General features: G+C 38.8%; 1 protein-coding gene across 1 annotated transcript in view; it reads right to left on the reverse strand.

Annotated features, from left to right (window-relative positions):
* The window catches only part of slit3 (slit homolog 3 (Drosophila)), a 283,239-nt gene that overhangs the window by 253,121 nt on the left and 11,481 nt on the right, over positions 1–18,637 (reverse strand). The window contains exons 2-4 of the mRNA XM_038286679.1: positions 12,145–12,216; positions 5,542–5,613; positions 727–798 (exon numbers count right to left, since the gene is read on the reverse strand). Of these exons, the coding sequence (XP_038142607.1) occupies positions 727–798; positions 5,542–5,613; positions 12,145–12,216 (216 nt within the window). The remainder of the gene's footprint in view (positions 1–726; positions 799–5,541; positions 5,614–12,144; positions 12,217–18,637) is intronic.

Genomic DNA, 18,637 nt, shown 5'->3' on the forward strand with positions numbered 1-18,637 from the left:
ATATCTTCAGATTTCAAAATACTTTTATGGTTCATCTGGCTGTAATAATAGGTAAATGCACTATTTTTTGATTAATTTGTTAAAAATCTATTTTATGACAGTCATAAAACAGAAAATCATCCCTGAAGCAGCAATATTACATATGATATAAACATACGAATATAAAACAATAAACTCAGAAATGATGAAATCAATAGGCAGAGAACCGCCGTCCACCTCCAGACACACTCAGACTAAGCCTGATATAAACAGCTATTTGATTTAAAAGGTGTTTCAACCTTCAACCTCTCAGAGGCTAAAGCAGCCTGAGTGGAAAGGCAGAGAGAAAGGCAGGCCGGGTCTCTAATGGGAGTCAAAGAAGCGGAGTGTGTTTGGAAATGTGAGATGAAAAAGAAAAGAAGAGAAGAAGGACACATGGGAGGCTTTGCCACATTATTCTGACCTGCTCTTAAACCTTTAATGCTGGGAAAGCTCCAGATTCCCAACTAGAAATTCCATATCAGTCCAAACAAAACATTCACTCCAAGGACACTTTCACCTCTTCACACTGCACAGATGGACCTTCAACATCTGTTCCACCTCCTGACAGGAGCACAGAGAGCCACTGTGTCACCTGGCAGAAGACCCGAACCCTTAACCTGGAGAGAAGCGCTGACATGGCCCCGCGGCCATGTTTTCAAAAAGATTGCATAACACATGAAAAGAGAAATCCTTGACAGTACTCACACTCTACCCAGTTTGGGATTGGACTGGAAGAGAAGTTCTGGGAGGAACTGGAGTTTGTTCCTATTCAGGCGTCTGCAGGGAGATAAAAACAACACAGAGATTAGGAAGAGAAACAGGTAAAAAAAATTAAAATAACACACTTTAACCAACCAATAAGCATGCAGCTCACTGAAGCACCAGAAAGGTCAGCATGTCAAAGTGATGTGAAGCTCTGTGGTTTCCTTCTTGTCAGGCTGACTTCATCTTTCAGTGACACCTACAGGTTATCAGTGTTTTATCGCTCTAAAAACCCTCATCACATTCATACTCAGATAAACTCTGATTAAATAGTAAAAACCTCCGTCAGAATCCTCAGTCAGAAAAAATATTTCTTATAACCAATTATTCTTGCTGTTTTTTTATATTAGAAATCCCACCTCAGTTAGGAAATGAAGGAAGAACTGGATAAAAGCAAGCAAATTATAAGATATTGGAAGTAGGGTTGTCACGATACTAAACTTTTCAACTCGATACCGATACTAAGGAAAATATTCAATACTCGATACCATTTTCGATACCACAAGGATAAAAACAAAGACTCCAAAATTCCACAGAAATATTTTCATTAATAAATAAAATACAATAAATAAATACAATAAAGGTTGTCTGCTGTGCACAATATTAAGCAAGCTTGATAAAATACTTATAATATTAAAATTAAGTGTTCCTTCCTTGGCTATGCTTTGCACACATAACAATGACACTAGCCAAACCGGTTGAGAAACAAAAAATAATTCTCAGCAGCTGCACCTCTTACAAAAAAAAGGAAATGACTGCTTAGGTGCCACTGGTGGTGGCACTGTATCGATACTTTTAAAAACGAGTATTGTATCCGGATACAACTTTTCAGTATCGATACTTTTTTTTAGTATCGATACTTTTGACAACCCTAATTGGAAGAATAAAATATTTGTTTGCTTTTATAACTGATTTAATAAATCCAGACATGATGGAAATGTATAAAATGTAAAAGCAGAGCAGTTAATATCATTGGCTTCAGAAATGGATAACACTGACCTGCTCTCTGTAATAAATCATCAACAGTCCTGCCTGCATCAGGCCTCAAAACGCATCAATACAATGTTCAAGTAGAAAGGAAAAAAATTTTTGATTTAAAGTATGATCAGTGAAGAATGGGACTTGCTGCACGTGGGAGGAGCACTGTATATTCCTGGCTCTCCCATTGGGTAACTGCCAGATTCTTGAAAGTCGTTCATGCTAGTAGAAAATCCAGCAATCCTTTTTTGTCCTCCTGATCTCAACCTGCCTGATTACTGTTTTTTCTTTTTTCTTTGTGCCTTGTCTTGTCGAATACTCCTGTTTCTGATTCCTGGTCATTTTTCCGCCTTACCTCACAACCAAGTCTGTTTGCCTCTGCTTCCTTCTGGATGGTTTGGTCAATTGTGACTCAATTCTGCCTCTGTCCCTCTTTCAACCCCTGTCCAGTTACTGTTCTTCCTATTACTGATTTTGTCACCTGGAATCTGGATTTTTCTCTTGTTTAGCCCTTCTGAAAGCCATGATCTGTGCATGTCCCCCTCTACAGATCAATATTTCGAAAATTAGTGATCCAAATTCTCCAAACTGGGCCAGTGGGATCAATCATCAGAGCCAGCGCAACTTCCCACCTTCTGAGAAGGTTAATGGCTAAAGTAGTACCTGTTTCAGTCAATCTCTGTACCTGCAACACCAGTTTTTAAAAATACATTCTTAGAATGATTACGTCTTGTGTCGGCTTAAATATCAGGTCTCCAGATTTGACCTTTAGTCAAAAAACATTTCAAAAACATTTTAGCCAAAAAACATTTTTAACAGGAGTAGTAGTAGGAATGTTTCTGCTTTATTTTTTTATTTATTTATTTATTTTTTTAGCAGTGTCCTATAAAAACTGTATCATAAACAGTGTATTGTGTTAAAAAAAAAGAAAAGAAAAAAAGAACAGGTCTTCTTGGGTTTCTATTTGTGCAGAAGATAAACGAGGACAATGTGTGTTATCAGACTTTTCAAGGTTTTGGCTGAGAAATGAGGAGTGGATAGGGAAAAAGAAACCAAGGGTGGAAGGTTACAGGGTCACAGAGTAGAGTTTGTGCTGGAGAAGACACAGACACAAACCTTTAACCTCTGTAGATAGTGTGGAAAATAGATCTGAACTTTTCACTATTAAACACACCAGGAAGAGAATTTGAGGTGTAAATAGAATCTTAGGATTGTAAGCGAGGCCATGGCTTAAGAAGCGGAAACATTTCAGAGGGCAATGCATTCTCAAATCTAGATGTTTGAGTAAAAAAAAAATGTTTTCCAATTAGAGAGAAGTCCTTTCTGTTTCACAACATTTAGAAAATATCCAACAAAAAGGGTTTGATTAATTCAAGAAATGTTTTATTTGATTGAATTCGAATAAGAACAAGCATAATAGAGATAATAATATCATACAGGATGCAAAAACATAGAATCTTTTAATCAAGTGAATGTTTAAGTTAGTTTCCCTTTGGGGTCTTTTATTTATTGTATTTTGAGAATGTTTATGTATGTTTACGATTTTGTTTTAATGGCTGCTATTTTGGCCATGCCTTGTTCAGAGAAAAGGCCTTCATTTCAGTTGGACCTCCTGGTCAGATGAAGCTAAATGAACAGACAGCAAATCAGAACCATCGGAACCACCGAACACAGTTTCATCATGACACAACACATATGATGTGTTTTTTTTATTAAGCGGATGACAAACTCACCCTGTCATCTGAGCTGGTGAATAGTTAATCTCAATGTTTTTAGATTGTGACATCAGCCACTGACTCAGGACCAGACCTCTGACCTTTAACCTTCCCCTGGACAGACAAAACATTATCAAACCTCTGAACTTATTGGAGTCTCTCCCAGGTGGGAGTTAGAATTTTTTGTTGGGGGAACCCAAAGGGGGAGAGGCCAGGTCTGGGTTATCATACCTATCTATATAGCTGTATCAAACAAGATAGCAATATAGGTATGTAGTATGTTTGCTCTTTTTCCTTTATAAAAGAGACTAGAAGGAATTGTTTTTCAGCTTACAAAGGTAGCTAAGTAACTTTTACTTAAAGTAAAGTTTTGCTAAATTATCAAATCTTTCAGTCTCTTAAATAGCACAAAGTACTGTACCGGATTGATCTAGGGGGGACAATCAGATTGAGGGGGTCCAGCACCTCCTCTGCCCCACCTCTACTGTAGCTCCACCCCTGGTTTCTCCCTTCTTAAGTTTGGTTTGTAATAAAAGAGACCAGGAATTCAGACGTACTCCTCATTATCTGCCTTGACTGGTTGGGCCATGAATGTTCAGTACCAGCCAGGAGAAATGGATCAACTTTAATACAAATTTTGTGAATAGTATGTTTTATATCTCTACTTAGGAACAGGGATATTTTTTCTTTGCTTTCTCATTTTTGGTTTCTTTTGTTATAAAACATGTTTTGAGGAATCAAAATGCCTATTTAGAATTACACATTGTTAAAAGGTTCAAAACAGAAGAATTAGAAAAAAATGCTAAATTATGACAAATCGAAATCCAAGGTTTCACTGGATTTGAAAAATTGCATAAGCTCCATCGTGGCTGCGCCATGCTTTCTACCAGACACCTTATTCCCCTGGTACATTTGTTAGAGGAACTCTTCATCGTGTGACTCATATCACGTCAGGATTGCGCCATTGCGCTGTAACATCAAGCACAATTGTGCTTTAACATCAAGGTTGCTTCTAACTTTATCTTTACTCCTCTAAACAGACTTGAATTCATTTAACAGATTCTGAAACACATCTTAGTGGTAAATTGTTGAAAACGAATGAAAACCACGAGCCTCTGTTTCTGCCTCTCATGATGTAGTCCGCATTTTTAACATTACACCTGGTTAAACTACAGCTAAGATTATTGTTGCTAAATTAGTGAATTTATTTTTTATTTTTACTTTTACTCTAGTTAAACTCAATCATCACTGTGCAGCAGATGTTTTCTGTTTATTGGTGTGTCAATCTACCATCCAGCCTGCAGTCATTAACATGCAGCTGTGTGTGTTGGACACTGACACCTATGCTATGTTGAATTAAGTCTTGGTGTGAGTTTGAGGTTATAGCAACCCTGGCATATATAGACACGCAGAGATATTGGAAACAGAGCATTCTGCGATTATGTGTAAGGTGAGACAGGTTAGTTGGTGCTGATCTGGTGTGGCTGAGTCAACTTTGTCAACAGACCAGGAGCAGTTATCATTGCAAGAAGTCACACACAGAACCTTATTAAAGTTTTCTAACCTCCATTTTTAATAGGTGTAACTAACGGACCAAAACAAAGCAGAGCATACTGGCACCATTTGAGGAAAAGGACACATAGTTGTTTCTCTAATGCAATTCTGAAAAGTGTGGAGTGTATTTGCAGTCAGCCCCATTGGAGTCAAGACTGCAGAACTATTTTTTTTGCTGCTTAGTTCCCTAGCCTTTATGCTGGCTGTTCTCTAATGTTCTCTGGAGAAGATCTATAGCCAGAAACAGAACACCTGAAACATCTCATTTTGTAAAGATTTCTAAAAGAAATCTGGACTGCTCAAATCCCAGTAGTATTCATTCAGATTTATGGTTTTACTTTGAGAAGAAGAGCCAGGGGTTTGAATACTTGCTGGATCTGGGAACATTTTATCACTGGAGGCATCTCGTGTGAACACATCCTCACTGCGGAGGGTTTGTGACTTGCACCGGTTTATCTTCCACCTTTTTGTTTCATCAGAAATCAGTGTCAAAGGGAGTCACGAAACTTACAGTCTCTCCAGCAGCCTCAGGTCCTGGAAGGCTCCTCTCTCGATGACGCTGATTTGGTTGTCCTCCAGATGACTAAATGAATGGATATGAAGAGACAAACAGAGGAGAAATAATTAGTTTTAATGGTTAGAGCGGTCCTCTTTCTCTTTATTTCTGTACACAGCTGCTATGAGAATGTCCTCAAAATGGAAAAAAAATTGATGTAACCTAACCAGCTGAAAAATGTCCCTTTCTGGCTCATGTAGAGCAGCAGAGACACTTCATTGATTGAATAAATAGATAATCAACGGACAGAACAAATGAATCTGCCATGAATACTCAATGTTTACGCAAACGTTTTAATCTAGTCAGCCAAAACAAATAATTAACATCCAATTCTTTAGGGCAAATTTCCCCCATTTGTCTTCAGTCTTTCATGTGGTTCCTACACACTAACACGTCTCCCCTGGTTCTGTGTGGGATGTGGTGCTAAGGCTTTCCAGATGGGTCTGAGAGAGAACATAAAGAAGATCTCAGCAGAAACCCTGGTGGATGTGTTCAGACTTATGATGGCAAAAATGATCCCATGGGAGAGAAGGAAATGAACGAGTCAGGAGATGAGAGAAGGAAGGATTAACCGTGAAAGAAGGAATTGGAAACGAGTCAGGAGAGAAAAGGAAATGTAGAAAATGTAAAAAAAAAAAAAAATGAATCAACACAAAGGCTCAAATGACAAACAACGGTGCATGCATTCATTCCTTCTTTAGATCAGTGTTTGCCAACCTTTTTTGACTTGTGTGCATTTTGTCTTACCATGAGTACCCCTCTAAGTCTAAGTATTGATGATTGTCCAAAAGTGTAACGTATAATAACTTAGATCAAGACTATTTCCTTACTGATCTCTGTGAGAGAGAAATACAGTACAGAAGATATTTTGTCCTGGCCACCATTAGACAGTTTAATGGCTCTTGGAGGAGTTGTTTTTATTTTTATTTTTTCAATTTAGTTTTTTTTTTTTTATCTAATTTCTATATGTTTTTATCTTTACTAACTCACTAACCAACTAACTAACTAACTAACTAACTAACTAACTAACTAACTAACTAACTAACTAACTAACTAACTAACTAACTAACTATATCTATGTCTTTTTGAGCCTTTAATTTTTATAATTTTATGTTTTTTATCACAAATAAAAAAACTGCATAAATACGTTGCCTGGAAGTTAGTAAAGAAACAAAACAAATACAAAATTAGATTATTTTGTATTTATAAAACTTGAGCTCCTTTGAGTAACTGAATTGAGAACAAAATACAGAACAAAAATTATTGTCAGACTAACTTAATTAGTTTTACTTAATAGATTAAAAGCTTGTTTAATTTTTCAAGTTGGTCCTCAAAAAGCAAAACAGATCCCTTTTGTTTACAACCTAAGAAATACAATTTTTTCATGTACCCCTTGCAATGCACTCACAGACCAATAGGTGTACGCGTACCCCCGGTTGGGAATCACTGCAGAAACCATTTAACCTAACTGTTGCATTGTTGGAGGAAGCAGGATTACCGGGAGAGAAGGGTTTAAACCCAGGACCTCCTTCATCCAAGCCTGCTGGCAGCTGCTCTGTAGTGCAGCTCAGAAGTATAGACACCGATTAAAAAAATAGATCTGAAACATCCATCCATCATCCTAACCTTTGACGCTCTATTAAGGCCAGAACCTTTCCACAGCACCTCATCTGGCTACAACTTTTATTGTTTAGCATCAGCATTAGTCATTCACAGAACCGTGGAGAAATGAGCACAAACAAGTTTTGGTCTGGTGTGTTTGGAGAACGCATCTAATAAGTCAACCATACTACAGATTCCTAACAAGCATCAGACAAAACCAAAATGATGTCATGCTAGCTTCTACTGGCACCTGGATGGGGAAAAGGACAGATTTCTGGGGACGCTAACTGCTCTGTTATGGGTGAGACCACATGAATGCTGCAGCCAGCTTTTCCTTATCAAGCTCCAGTTTTTACTTACATCTAAATTTGTTTGGAATTACTCAATTTTGCCACAGTCTGGAAGAAATCTTTTAAAGTGTGACTGCCAAAGATATTACACTAAGTGTTGCATTTGCAGTGTGCATGCAGAGGCGAGCCGAGTTTGAAAGAAAATACTCCGACTGCTGGATGCAGTTACAGCGTTATCCAGTTACAGAACAGGAACTCCAATGAGATCAGATGTTGAAGTTAAATATCAATAAATCAGCCCAATTAGCGTGTTTTAATGAGGTTGACTGCAGATATAGGGGTCATTTCGGGTGTTTTTAACAGAGATCTAACTAGACGCCAGTATTTCCTTTTTTTTCTTTCCCAATCCCTGACTGAAATTAACGTTTTCTTATAGAATCCAGTCTGCGGTGCTGCATGGTAATACTGCCCACTTTAGCTTCAGAAAAGAACTAGTCGCTGGGAAACCATGTGGAAATCTGAAATAAAAGCTGCTGCTGAGCGCAGAATGTTTTGGATTACAGAGAGACTCAACGCAGTGAAGGAGTAAAATATTTTTTGAAAAACTGCAAATCTTTTCATAATGATTCGAACATGTTGCCACAATGTCAAAATGTCTCAAAGAGTTTGTATGGCATTCTGAATCTGATACCAGATGACAAAGACTGCAAAACTCCAGTCTTAAATCTAACAGTCTGGTTCAAGTCACAATCTCTTTAGGTGACAGCAGTCTAAGTCTCAGACTTAAGTCCCATTCTGTCTAAATTCTTGGTTATATACAAGATTAAGAAACAGGGTTACTTTTAGCTGTCCCGTCAGTGCCATAAGGTGTAGATAGAATTTTAACATCTAGCTATCAGCATAAGTGTCAAAGTTAATGAAGGTTGCAATGGAACTTTTATTTCAATAATTTTTTCCTCCTTTTTGGAAAACTAAAATAATAGCTTTAAAAAACAAGAATCAGAAAACTATTTTTGCAACTCATACTGAGTACATATTAAAAAATAAAGACTTTAATTCATTCGGCAAATTTCCAAGAAAATCAGAGACTTTATATAGCTATGATTCAAGTCCTGGTTTCATCGTGATGAAGAACTGAATTCCTTCTCTAAAAGGAAATAACAAAGCTCATTTAAACTTGCTGGTTACTGACATACCATGCTTATATACATAAACTACCAGCAAGGTTGGCACCTTGTTGGAATTCTAGCAGGTCCCGTTTAAACATGTTCTAGACACCTTTGTCCTGTTAAAACATCCAAATGGGTCATTTTAATCCACCATCAGATCCAAGCTTTCCACTTCTATTTCTTATGGAAGGACCCAGATTGAAATCCTCCTGCAAGCTGGACTGAAATCTGCAGCCACCCACTGGAGCAAGCTGAATAGACAATGTTGAGCTGTTTGGTCACAATAAGAAGAACAATGTTTGAAGAGCTCCAGGTGAAGCTTAAACCTGAGAACAAAGTATCAACAGTGCAGCATGGAGGTGGTATGGCCAGGATCAGGGATTGATGCGGCACTGGTTCTACAACCTCCTTCAAGAGTGAAGTGACAAGGAAGCTTTAAAGCAAAAAAAAAACTCCCGTCACTTTGTCTGTTCTTTGACCAAAATATCCATATCTATGGTTAGAAAAAAATTATTCATCCTCCTCATAGATTTAGGTTTCAGATGATCTGTTAATGTGACCAACATCTTTCTTCTGACTGGAAGTTTTGGAGAAGTCAACCCAAAGCACTTCTATAGAGGGAGCTAAATATAAGGGTAATAATACAGAGGCCTTTCAACCTCAGTGCAAATCATCAGAAATAAAAAACAATCATCAGAGAAAAGCTGCTCAGATTTTGGTTAAAAAAAAAGTTTGTTTGCGTTTATTTACAGAAGAAATTTTTATTAGGAAGAGTATGAACAGCTTTTAACATTAATGCTTCCCTTAAAACTACCGATAATAGATGAATGACTGTTTTTCCTGCAATCAAAAGCTACCTCCTGTATCATATTCAATAAAAATTTATTCTGAGTGAAAATACCTTCATATCTGATCTGCAGTGGGATGCATGTATGTGTGCTTTCTCAGACTACCTCCTCTTTCCCAGGACATCCCCTCCCAGTTTGGAGCGCAGCAGTCACAGCAGTTTATCACCAACCACATTAAAAACAAGCTCCTCGCCTTTCACACGCAAACACACACTTTTCCCGCTCCTCCATCTCCGTTCTCACTGGCAGGAGGAAATCCCTTACTTTTACTTTTTAGCCTGTGTTGCTGCGCACAAAAGCATAGATATAACCTCATATTTTAACTATGGGGTTCAAATTCTCCTTCAAAGTCCACTTAAACAAGCTCACTGAAGAAAAGTTAACAGTCATTTAAAGAAACTTGTTTCCCTCCTCGGTGTAGTTTGTGACGGGAGTGTATTTTTATCTACCGCTCTGGTTAAAATGGAGTGAGGAGGGAAGCAGCATGCAGCCAACAGTGATTATAGTTATTAAAGTCCTTGCATACACACACTCACAGACACACATCCACACACACACAAAGAGATTTGAGGCGTTTGAGGAGAAAGAGTGAGAGCCTATGAAGTCAATTAGGACAGCAGAGAGCAGATAAGCAGCTACTTTCTGCTGAGTGCAGCCATTTAAATGATCAGTGCATGAAATTTACTTTCTGAATCACAGACCAAAGGACAAGTGGAGGAAGAAAAAATCACCAGCAAAACAATTTCATTTCATTGTTGGTCATTAAGAGACCAAAGTAAGATGTCCGACTCAAAGCAAAGGCTTTCTGGATACAGGAAGTCGTTATCTCATAATTTCTCTAAAGATATTTTCCCTTACATGCACTTAAACATCAAAGATACAGATAAAGTTAAGGGGTTAGTAACTCTTTGATCTGCAGACATTTCTTCTTCTTTTCATGTCTCACTAGGCTTATGTTTCTCTGGTTGAACAGTATAAGAAGGCTCTGAGGAGAACAGTAGTCTCGAAGGGAGACAATCATCTATAAAATGACAACAAGCACAGATGATCCATATCTTTATAATCAGAAATGTCTGTTAAAGTCTATTTTCTCTGATTATTTGACTGCAATTTCAAAGAAAAAAAAGTATTCTTTTTTCTTAATGCTGTGGACCTATACTGTAACCTTCCACTACTTCATATTAAGAGCCTTCATTTCTGCCAACCATTGTGCAGAAGATCATCATACACACTTAATGTCTCTATGCTTGTGGCTGTTATGGTTTCCCTTAATTACTCTATTACTTTACCTTATAAACAGCAATATTTGCATTCGCTGCAGACCTGGAAGCCTTTATTAGGACGGGAAACTTTATTTTATAGAGACTTGTTTTCCCTATAGGCACATACAGGCCCATTAGATAAATATAGCACCAGCTTAATTGCTACAGCATGGTAGGTTCTGGTTAACAGAGGCTCCTGAACTTGACCCACCAACACAAAGAAGCAGGAATAAAGCATAACGGTAAATAGATGGGTCTAAAAAAAATTTTTTTTTGTGTGTGTGTGTTATAAAGTCCGCTGAACCAGTTGCAGATCGTCTGGATTTGTTTTGATCTATGTTTGATTTACATCTATTGCTTTATCAGTTTGGGTGGAGAACATCAACAAACATCAAGCCTTGAAAGGCGCCAAAGCCTGATGCTGCCACCGCCATGTTTTACCTTGGTGATAGTGTGTTTAAGAGTAGATGGTTCGTTTTGGACAACTATGCCTCGTATAGGATTCCTGTGTCCTACACTCTTTCTCCAACATGTTTGTTCTGCTATCATGCACCTTTTGGGGGCTTCTCTGATCAGTGTTCTCCTCGTCCAGCCTGTTGGTATAGGTGCACACGTCTTGGTAGATCAGCAAGTGGTTTTCCATGTTCTGATGATTGATGGAGCTTTGTTCTAGAACCCAACCCTGCTTTAAGCTGAACCAGAACTTCCTCCATGGCCTGTCTGCTGGGTTCCTTGTTTCTCGTGATGTTTTCTAATGTTCGCTAACAAACTTGTGAGGTTTATTAACATTTAATATGTCATTATTTTGTGGAAGTAACATGACAAAAAAATTTGTAAAATATGAGTGTGAGTATTTTTGGAGCTGGTTCTTAACCGAATCAATTCCTTTGAAATTCATTTTTAGTAAATGCAAACGAGGAGGACAAAAGGAACATGCTACGGACTTCTTCATGGGCTCATAATGCATCACTGTGCCTCTGCTTCCATATTTCCAAGCAGCCTATTAAATGAGCCTGAAGAGATTGTTTGATTTAAAAGCTTAAAGATGAAAGCCATGTTTCTAATTGTGAAGCTTTTAGATGCTGAATGACAGAATTATGATAATTGTTTCCTTATGGCTGAAGGTCAACTTTTCTCATTTTGATTCAAAGCAGTTCTAAGAATACATTTCCATGGTAAGATTTTACTCTGATTATTTTGCTTTTTGTGATCAAATTGGACGTTAAGTTAGTTTTAAGTTCTTTGTAAACTTAAATACATTTTCTACAAAATATCAACAAAATACTGATTTACATTCTTTTTTAGATGGAAAACAACAGAACTACATATGAATTCCCTGTGATGTTGTATGTTTTTTATATTGTTAAAGGAAAAGGTACAAACTTACAGAATCCTGAGGTTCTTCAGTCCAGAGAAGTCCACTTTAGTGATTCTGGTGATGTTGTTTCGGTTTAAATCCCTGCAGAGAGAAACAGTAATGTTAAACATCAGCTTGGAGCTTCAGGTTGGGCATCAGTATCCTGCTGTAGACGGGAACTCCACTCCAAGTATTTTTCATGCGGAGGTTATTAATCTTCATCAGTGTAGACTGATCGTCTGCATAGATTAGCATGAGATCAAAAATCAAATATACATATGGGCTAATACGTATGTACAGCTATACAATGACTCAGAGTTATGACACCAACGCTTTTTAATCATGTCAATAAAAATCTGTGGCAGCTTGTTTCCACTGAAGCAGATCTTTTTTGTTCACTAAATATGAAAGCACTTGTGTGTTTATCTTTATTTCTTTGCCTTTTTAGTCTGATCCATGAATGTGGCAGTGGGACAGAGCGTGAGAACGGCCTGCACAGCATCTGAGGCCACACACAATGCACAGAAGCATGCAAACTTGCTAACAAAAACAAGAGACAAGCCTAAAACACACAAACACTCCGACTGAACTGATTCCACCACACCAATTATTTTCTCTTTCCATCAACACGGCTTTAAAATCTCATCACGTTTCCTGGATGACATTTAATCTGTTTTCACTATGGGTGTGTATGATGTAAACACACTGCAGTAAGAAGTGAGACCCCATGATGTGTTGGTGCATCATGGCTGCCTTTAAGAGAGTCTGCTGTTCATTGAGAGGCTAAAGGAATTAGAGCGAGCACACACACACACACACAGTCAGGTTCCACTAAGGCAGCCAGTCTGTATGCTTTTCATAAAACACCAAAACATTTATAAATCTGATTTAAGACCATATAAGATTTCAAAAAGAATCCCAACACCAGCATGGCTACCTCTGCTAATAGGAGCCATACTGCAGCCTGAGACGGAGAGGCCTTACAGAACAGACCAGTACCTACTTAGGACCAAACACATGTCCCTGGCCCACCAGGGTCTCCTTAAGGGGCCTCCAAGGTAATGAATACTTTCAAATCTTATCTGATACACTGGAGGACTGCATAAGGGACCCACTGATTAATAGTTCCCACACTGCACTAAGAGAGAATCTGATTGAAATCTGAAGATTCCTGATAAGAAAAGAAGTAAATACTAATAAAAAAAATCCCCTGAACACTTTCCTAAATGATACAGCTTTCAGCGTCTCTGCAGAAGTAATAATAAATCATCACCAAATCATCGGTTCTACTCTTCACTCGAGTTGCTTTCATCAACCCTGTTTCAAAACACACAAAATGCTGTGTCTGTAAAAGCAAAAGAGTAACACACATATCAGAAAACCAAAACCTATTCATCAGACTAGTAGGTTTCTTATCAAGGTTGGTAAGAAAGGTTGCAAACATAGAAAGAAATGTTTCATGTCTGCTGTTGTCAAACATTACTGCAGACAAGCACAGCAAGACCAGGAGGAGGGGATACAGTTTTAGTTTTCACCCACTTAAGGTTTTCATAGAGGTGTATAAACTTCTGGGTTGATGTTTGCTGCAGCACCAATTAAGGCATTTTGTTGCACTTGATTACGGCATATTAGCGGGTATCAGAATAAATGGGGATGAAAAGATACAGTATGCACAACTAGAATAAAAAAATTATTTATGTCTCCATTTCAATCATGCACTACTGTGTGTTGTCCATCGTATACTGATGATTAAGAAGCATGCAGAGGCATAATTTAAAGAGCAGCTGAAAGGAAGAACATGAAGAGAAAAATGTTTATCACTGAAGCCTGAATGATGATGGATTCAGAGGGAGCTGTACCACCTTTCTGATCTGGGTCCTTCAGAAGGTGCTGCACCATCACCAGCTTCTGTGTTTTTACTTTGACAGAGAAGCTGAGGCAATAAATCAGATTTTCCTGATGAATCATTCTGTGCTTTCAGAAGGCGCTGCCTCCATGATGAACTCTGTCTTTGTGTCCATCTGTAATTGGAGGTGTCCTCCGTCTCTGACAGCATTCAAAGGCTCCTCATCACCTCCATCCATCCTCTCTTCCTCACTCAGGCCCTCTGTCTTTCTGTACTTTCTCCTGCGTTTGGTGGCAATCTGTCAGTTTTTAGGCTGTTTTCTGTCGCCTGTTCTCCATCTCTCCACGCTCGTTGCTCTCTGATGTCGCTCCATCGGTCCTTCACAGCCGGCTTCACCTCATCTCAGGCTTCATCTCCACTTTTTCTATTTCTCTCTAATCTCTCCCTTTTTAGTAAATCTCTCCTCTCACATTCTCTGTTGCCTTATCATTCACAGGTTCACAGTTGACCAAACAATTTCTTTATGCCTTCATATGTTTCTCTCTCGCTCTATAATCTCTCGTCTTTTATCTCCATGTTCCACTTTTTTGTTACAGTTGGCTTCATGTTCCCTGCCCACTCCAAGGCTAATCTCTCCATCCTTATCTTCATCTGTCTCTCACGTTCTCAGTGGAAACACTTGTTCTCACCAGGGAGACGGCTAAGCAGTCAAACAAACAGCAGGGATGCGGTTCCAGGTACAGCATATAGAAATCTATCCGATCTAACATCAGAACATAAGAGGAGTTTGGAGCTATAGCGAGAGGGAGAGGGAGTTAGGGTTTAGAATGTGCATATCTGAGCTGATGCAGATCATAAAGTGATAGTGCTAAAGAATGACTTGGTATATTTGTCTCAAACTAGAGAAAACTAGTTCTAGTTCAGTTTAAACAGCAGAGTTCCTGCTGTTGTTTTTGCAGATAGATTCTGGGCTGCACTAAAAAGTGTGGGCTTAAATATTCTTATTACTATTGTTTAATTAGAAAAAATCTTTGGAGCAGGAAAACAGAACCTTGTCGTTCGTATTGTGTGTGATTAAACGTCTCTTCTGATAAACAGATGGATCTAAACAGGCTGAGTATTTCACTAACAAAGTGCCTACAGTGTGAAGATTTTCTTTTTTATTTGCACCTGGACTTTTAAAGACTGGGCGTCCATCCCACCCAACACCAAAGCTCAACATCTAATTGAACTGACCACCTGCAAGCGAGGCAGCAGACAGTGGGCTGTGGTACAAAAGGCCTAACCACTGTTTGTTTCCACTGCAGTCAGAGATAAGCTGGGCATGTGTGTATCTGCAGGAGGGAGACAAGAAAGCAGGAATGCAAACATCAGGTGTCATAACACCTGATGTTTGCATTCTGGTTGTTAAATCAGAATGCAAGATTTAACAATGCATTCTGATTGTTAAATTTGTCCTGAGGTTTCAGGACAGATTTAACGATCTGTCCTGAAACCAGTAAACCCTCTTTCTCAGGCAGCCGTCCTTTTTGTCTTAACGCTCTGTTTACTGGTCTGACCCACAATAAGGAGAAGCAGGTGGACATGTAAGAGAAATGATAGATCAGATTAGTCCGAACGTACAAAGCTGTAGTAACAACTGGTTTAAACCATGAATGAAGACGTTTGACCTGGTCGGTCACCGTGGGTCTCCTGTGGGCTTTATTTTTCACCTTCACCTCAGATTTTACTTGGACTTGTTTCTGTTTGTATGACCTTTCTCCGTCTTTTTGTGGCGGGCCCCACATCAGCAGCAGTTTCCTCTCACTGCTTTATCTTTCCAACTCTGTGACATTTCCTCTTTCCACTTTTTCAATCACCCTATTGGACTCTGGGTCCATATCTTGGTCTACCCCATTTCTTTATCTTCCTGTCATCCTTTGTAGTTCTCCATCCAACGCCTGGTTTCCAAATGCATTCACTTCCTCTCCTAATCTCTTGTTATTTTCCACAAAGCTCTTGTAAAGCTTTGCTTTCCCACTCCTCCTTTCCCGCTCTCCATCTGTCCTACTGGTTCATAGGTATGCCGAAATCTGGCATTCTAAACCTCCCAGTTTCGTAAGGAATCCTAATTGCCCTCTTCCTTTTCCTCTGAGCTCCAAACTGAGTTTCTATCCCCAGACACAAGCCCTGGTTTGCTTTCAAACTGGATTCATAATGGCAAGAATCCATCCACAGGCTGTCATTCTACCTGAAACCTGAAGGAAGGCACACTTTATGGCAGGAAGTGGCAGAGAGCATAGATAAGAAACAGATCAAGTTCTAGAACAACTTTCACCTCATCATGCATTCTATTGATGATAGAGTTTGAAAACTGGCTCAACTAGGATCTAGCCTGATACATTTCCGTTGATATGAAATGTCACATTCAAACCGGACATTAGGGACAGACAGCCAGCTTAGACAACCAATCCCAAATCAACATCTAAGAACATTTTACACAATTAGATTAATTTAGGTGGAATCACACACCAGATCTTTACCCTTTCTGAATTTCTGAGAGGTTCATGCAGGTTTGGTTGATCTGCTAAAAATTTACGGATTTGAAGAAGGCAAAAACACTTTTGTAGGGACTATAATGGTTCCATTTATGGTATATTTATCCAAAGAAAGAGTTGGAAACCTCCCTTCGGAAGAATTCCAGGCACATACAATGTAGGTGACACACAGAACCTAATGAAGGGACTTATCATCTGGTTTGTTAACACAGAAAGCATTTAAGAGTGAGGAATATATTTCCTTATTTGACTGAAGGATGGTTTTTGATGCTGGAGGGAGACCAGACCAACTGGAGAAGTTTGAAAGTCTGCAGATTTACTTTTGCTGCAGTCTGTAGTTTCAGGGAATGCAGTCTGCAATTTCAGGGAAGAGTAAGCTGCTGAAAAGCTAAGAACAAATCTCAGCGCTGTTCGACAAAAGCATTTAGGAACAAAAGAGATTAAAGAAAACGAGAGGCTGAAGGAGAAAGTGAAGGAAAGAGGGGAAAACCTGCATATGGAGGAATCTATATTTCCACTGTTAGCTTAGGTGACAGATGGACTGAAAAAGGAAAATTACAAGTCAGACTGTCATGCTCCATGCACCACCGCATGCCCACAAGTAAACACATGCAAACATGCATGCATGCAGGTGTAGAGAAAACGAACATAGCGAGAAAAAAAAGAGCCCCAGCAGCCAGAATATAATGTGTTGCTTTGGTGACTGTGACCAAACAAAACAGTGGCTTTGCTTGTTACCATCAGAAGCCTCCATACACTTAAACCCATGTGTGAATAATGGTATTTTACCCCCACACACAGTTAAAACCTGCAGTGTGAGGACAGTGTGTTTCAGAAGGTTGTTCGTGACTCTGGCTTGTTTCTGTGTCACAGACTCTCTCTTTCTCATTAAACGTCAAAGTTTCCATCTACAACCAGTTGCATGTTTAATCCGCTAAAAGCATGAGAGTGAACTGTGTCCCTCTGCTTGCATAATGATGAGTGTGTGCTGTAAACTGGACTCCTTGATGAGATTTCCCATGTATGCAAAGTGAAAGAATACGAATAAGAAGCATGATTAGGCAGTTTTTGATTGGTGTAAATGATCTCTGTGGCCTTAATTTAACTTTGACATGCAGGATATTCTGGCTGCTCTTTATTTACATCAAAGGCTTGTTTGAAGTTTAAAATGAAATGAGATTCTTCTCCAACCTGTGTTTATCCAAGTCTTCATCATACCATGACCCTCTGCTGCAGCACTCACACCATACACAGCATATTAATCGCTGAGTTCTTGTAAACAGAAGCACTGCAAAGACTCCAAAAGCACCAGTTAAGCGTGCAGATGTGAAACCCGAACCCAACGTCAGAGAAACTTACCCTGGAGAGGAATCAAAGGAGAACTGTAAAATATACGCAGAAACGGGTCATTTTCTCTGTTTGGCAATTAAAATAGACTTTTGTTTAATGAACAATGATTTAACCTGCAGGAGATAAAGTTCGATGTAGAAGATATTCCTCTACAGATAGAATCAAAATCTGTTTCCAGCCTGAATTAATACTTGATTTCAGGAAGTGGGGTAAAAAATAAATGTTGATTTAAATATGCAAGGAGGCATCTACTTTTAGCAGCATCCCAGAACACAATGTTGAAAATCAGTTTTCAAGTCTCTTAATTTTCTGAATTGGATTTAAGTCTGAGCTTTGACTAGGCCCTTCTAACTCACACAATCTGCTCTGGTCTAAACCAACCACTGTATCTCTGGCTGCATGTTTATCATGGCTCTTGTGCTAAAAGCTGAACCTCCCGCACAGTCTCAGCTCTTCTGCAGCCTCTAAACCATTTTCTTCATGGGTCCTCCTGAATTTAGCTCCACATAGACAGTTATGGTTCTTTGCAGGGCTCAAGGATTTGGGCAGAAATTGTATTCATTATTTTAAACCAATATTCTAATTTTATTCAAATTTTAATTTGTACTAACAACAATCATGTAAATGTTTTACTATAGGGTTTAGGATTTTTCTTGACCTTGAAAGCTTGCTTTTCCAGAGTCCATTATTGCAGGACTTAACTATAATCTTTGAGTGGAAAAAGTGCTAACTTCTACTTGGAGGCATGAATCTGTGAGCTAGGTGCCTGAGATACTGTATATAGCTAATT

Source organism: Cyprinodon tularosa, unplaced genomic scaffold (genome assembly GCF_016077235.1).
Source record: "Cyprinodon tularosa strain WSP-4 unplaced genomic scaffold, ASM1607723v1 ctg229, whole genome shotgun sequence".
NCBI lineage: Eukaryota > Metazoa > Chordata > Actinopteri > Cyprinodontiformes > Cyprinodontidae > Cyprinodon > Cyprinodon tularosa.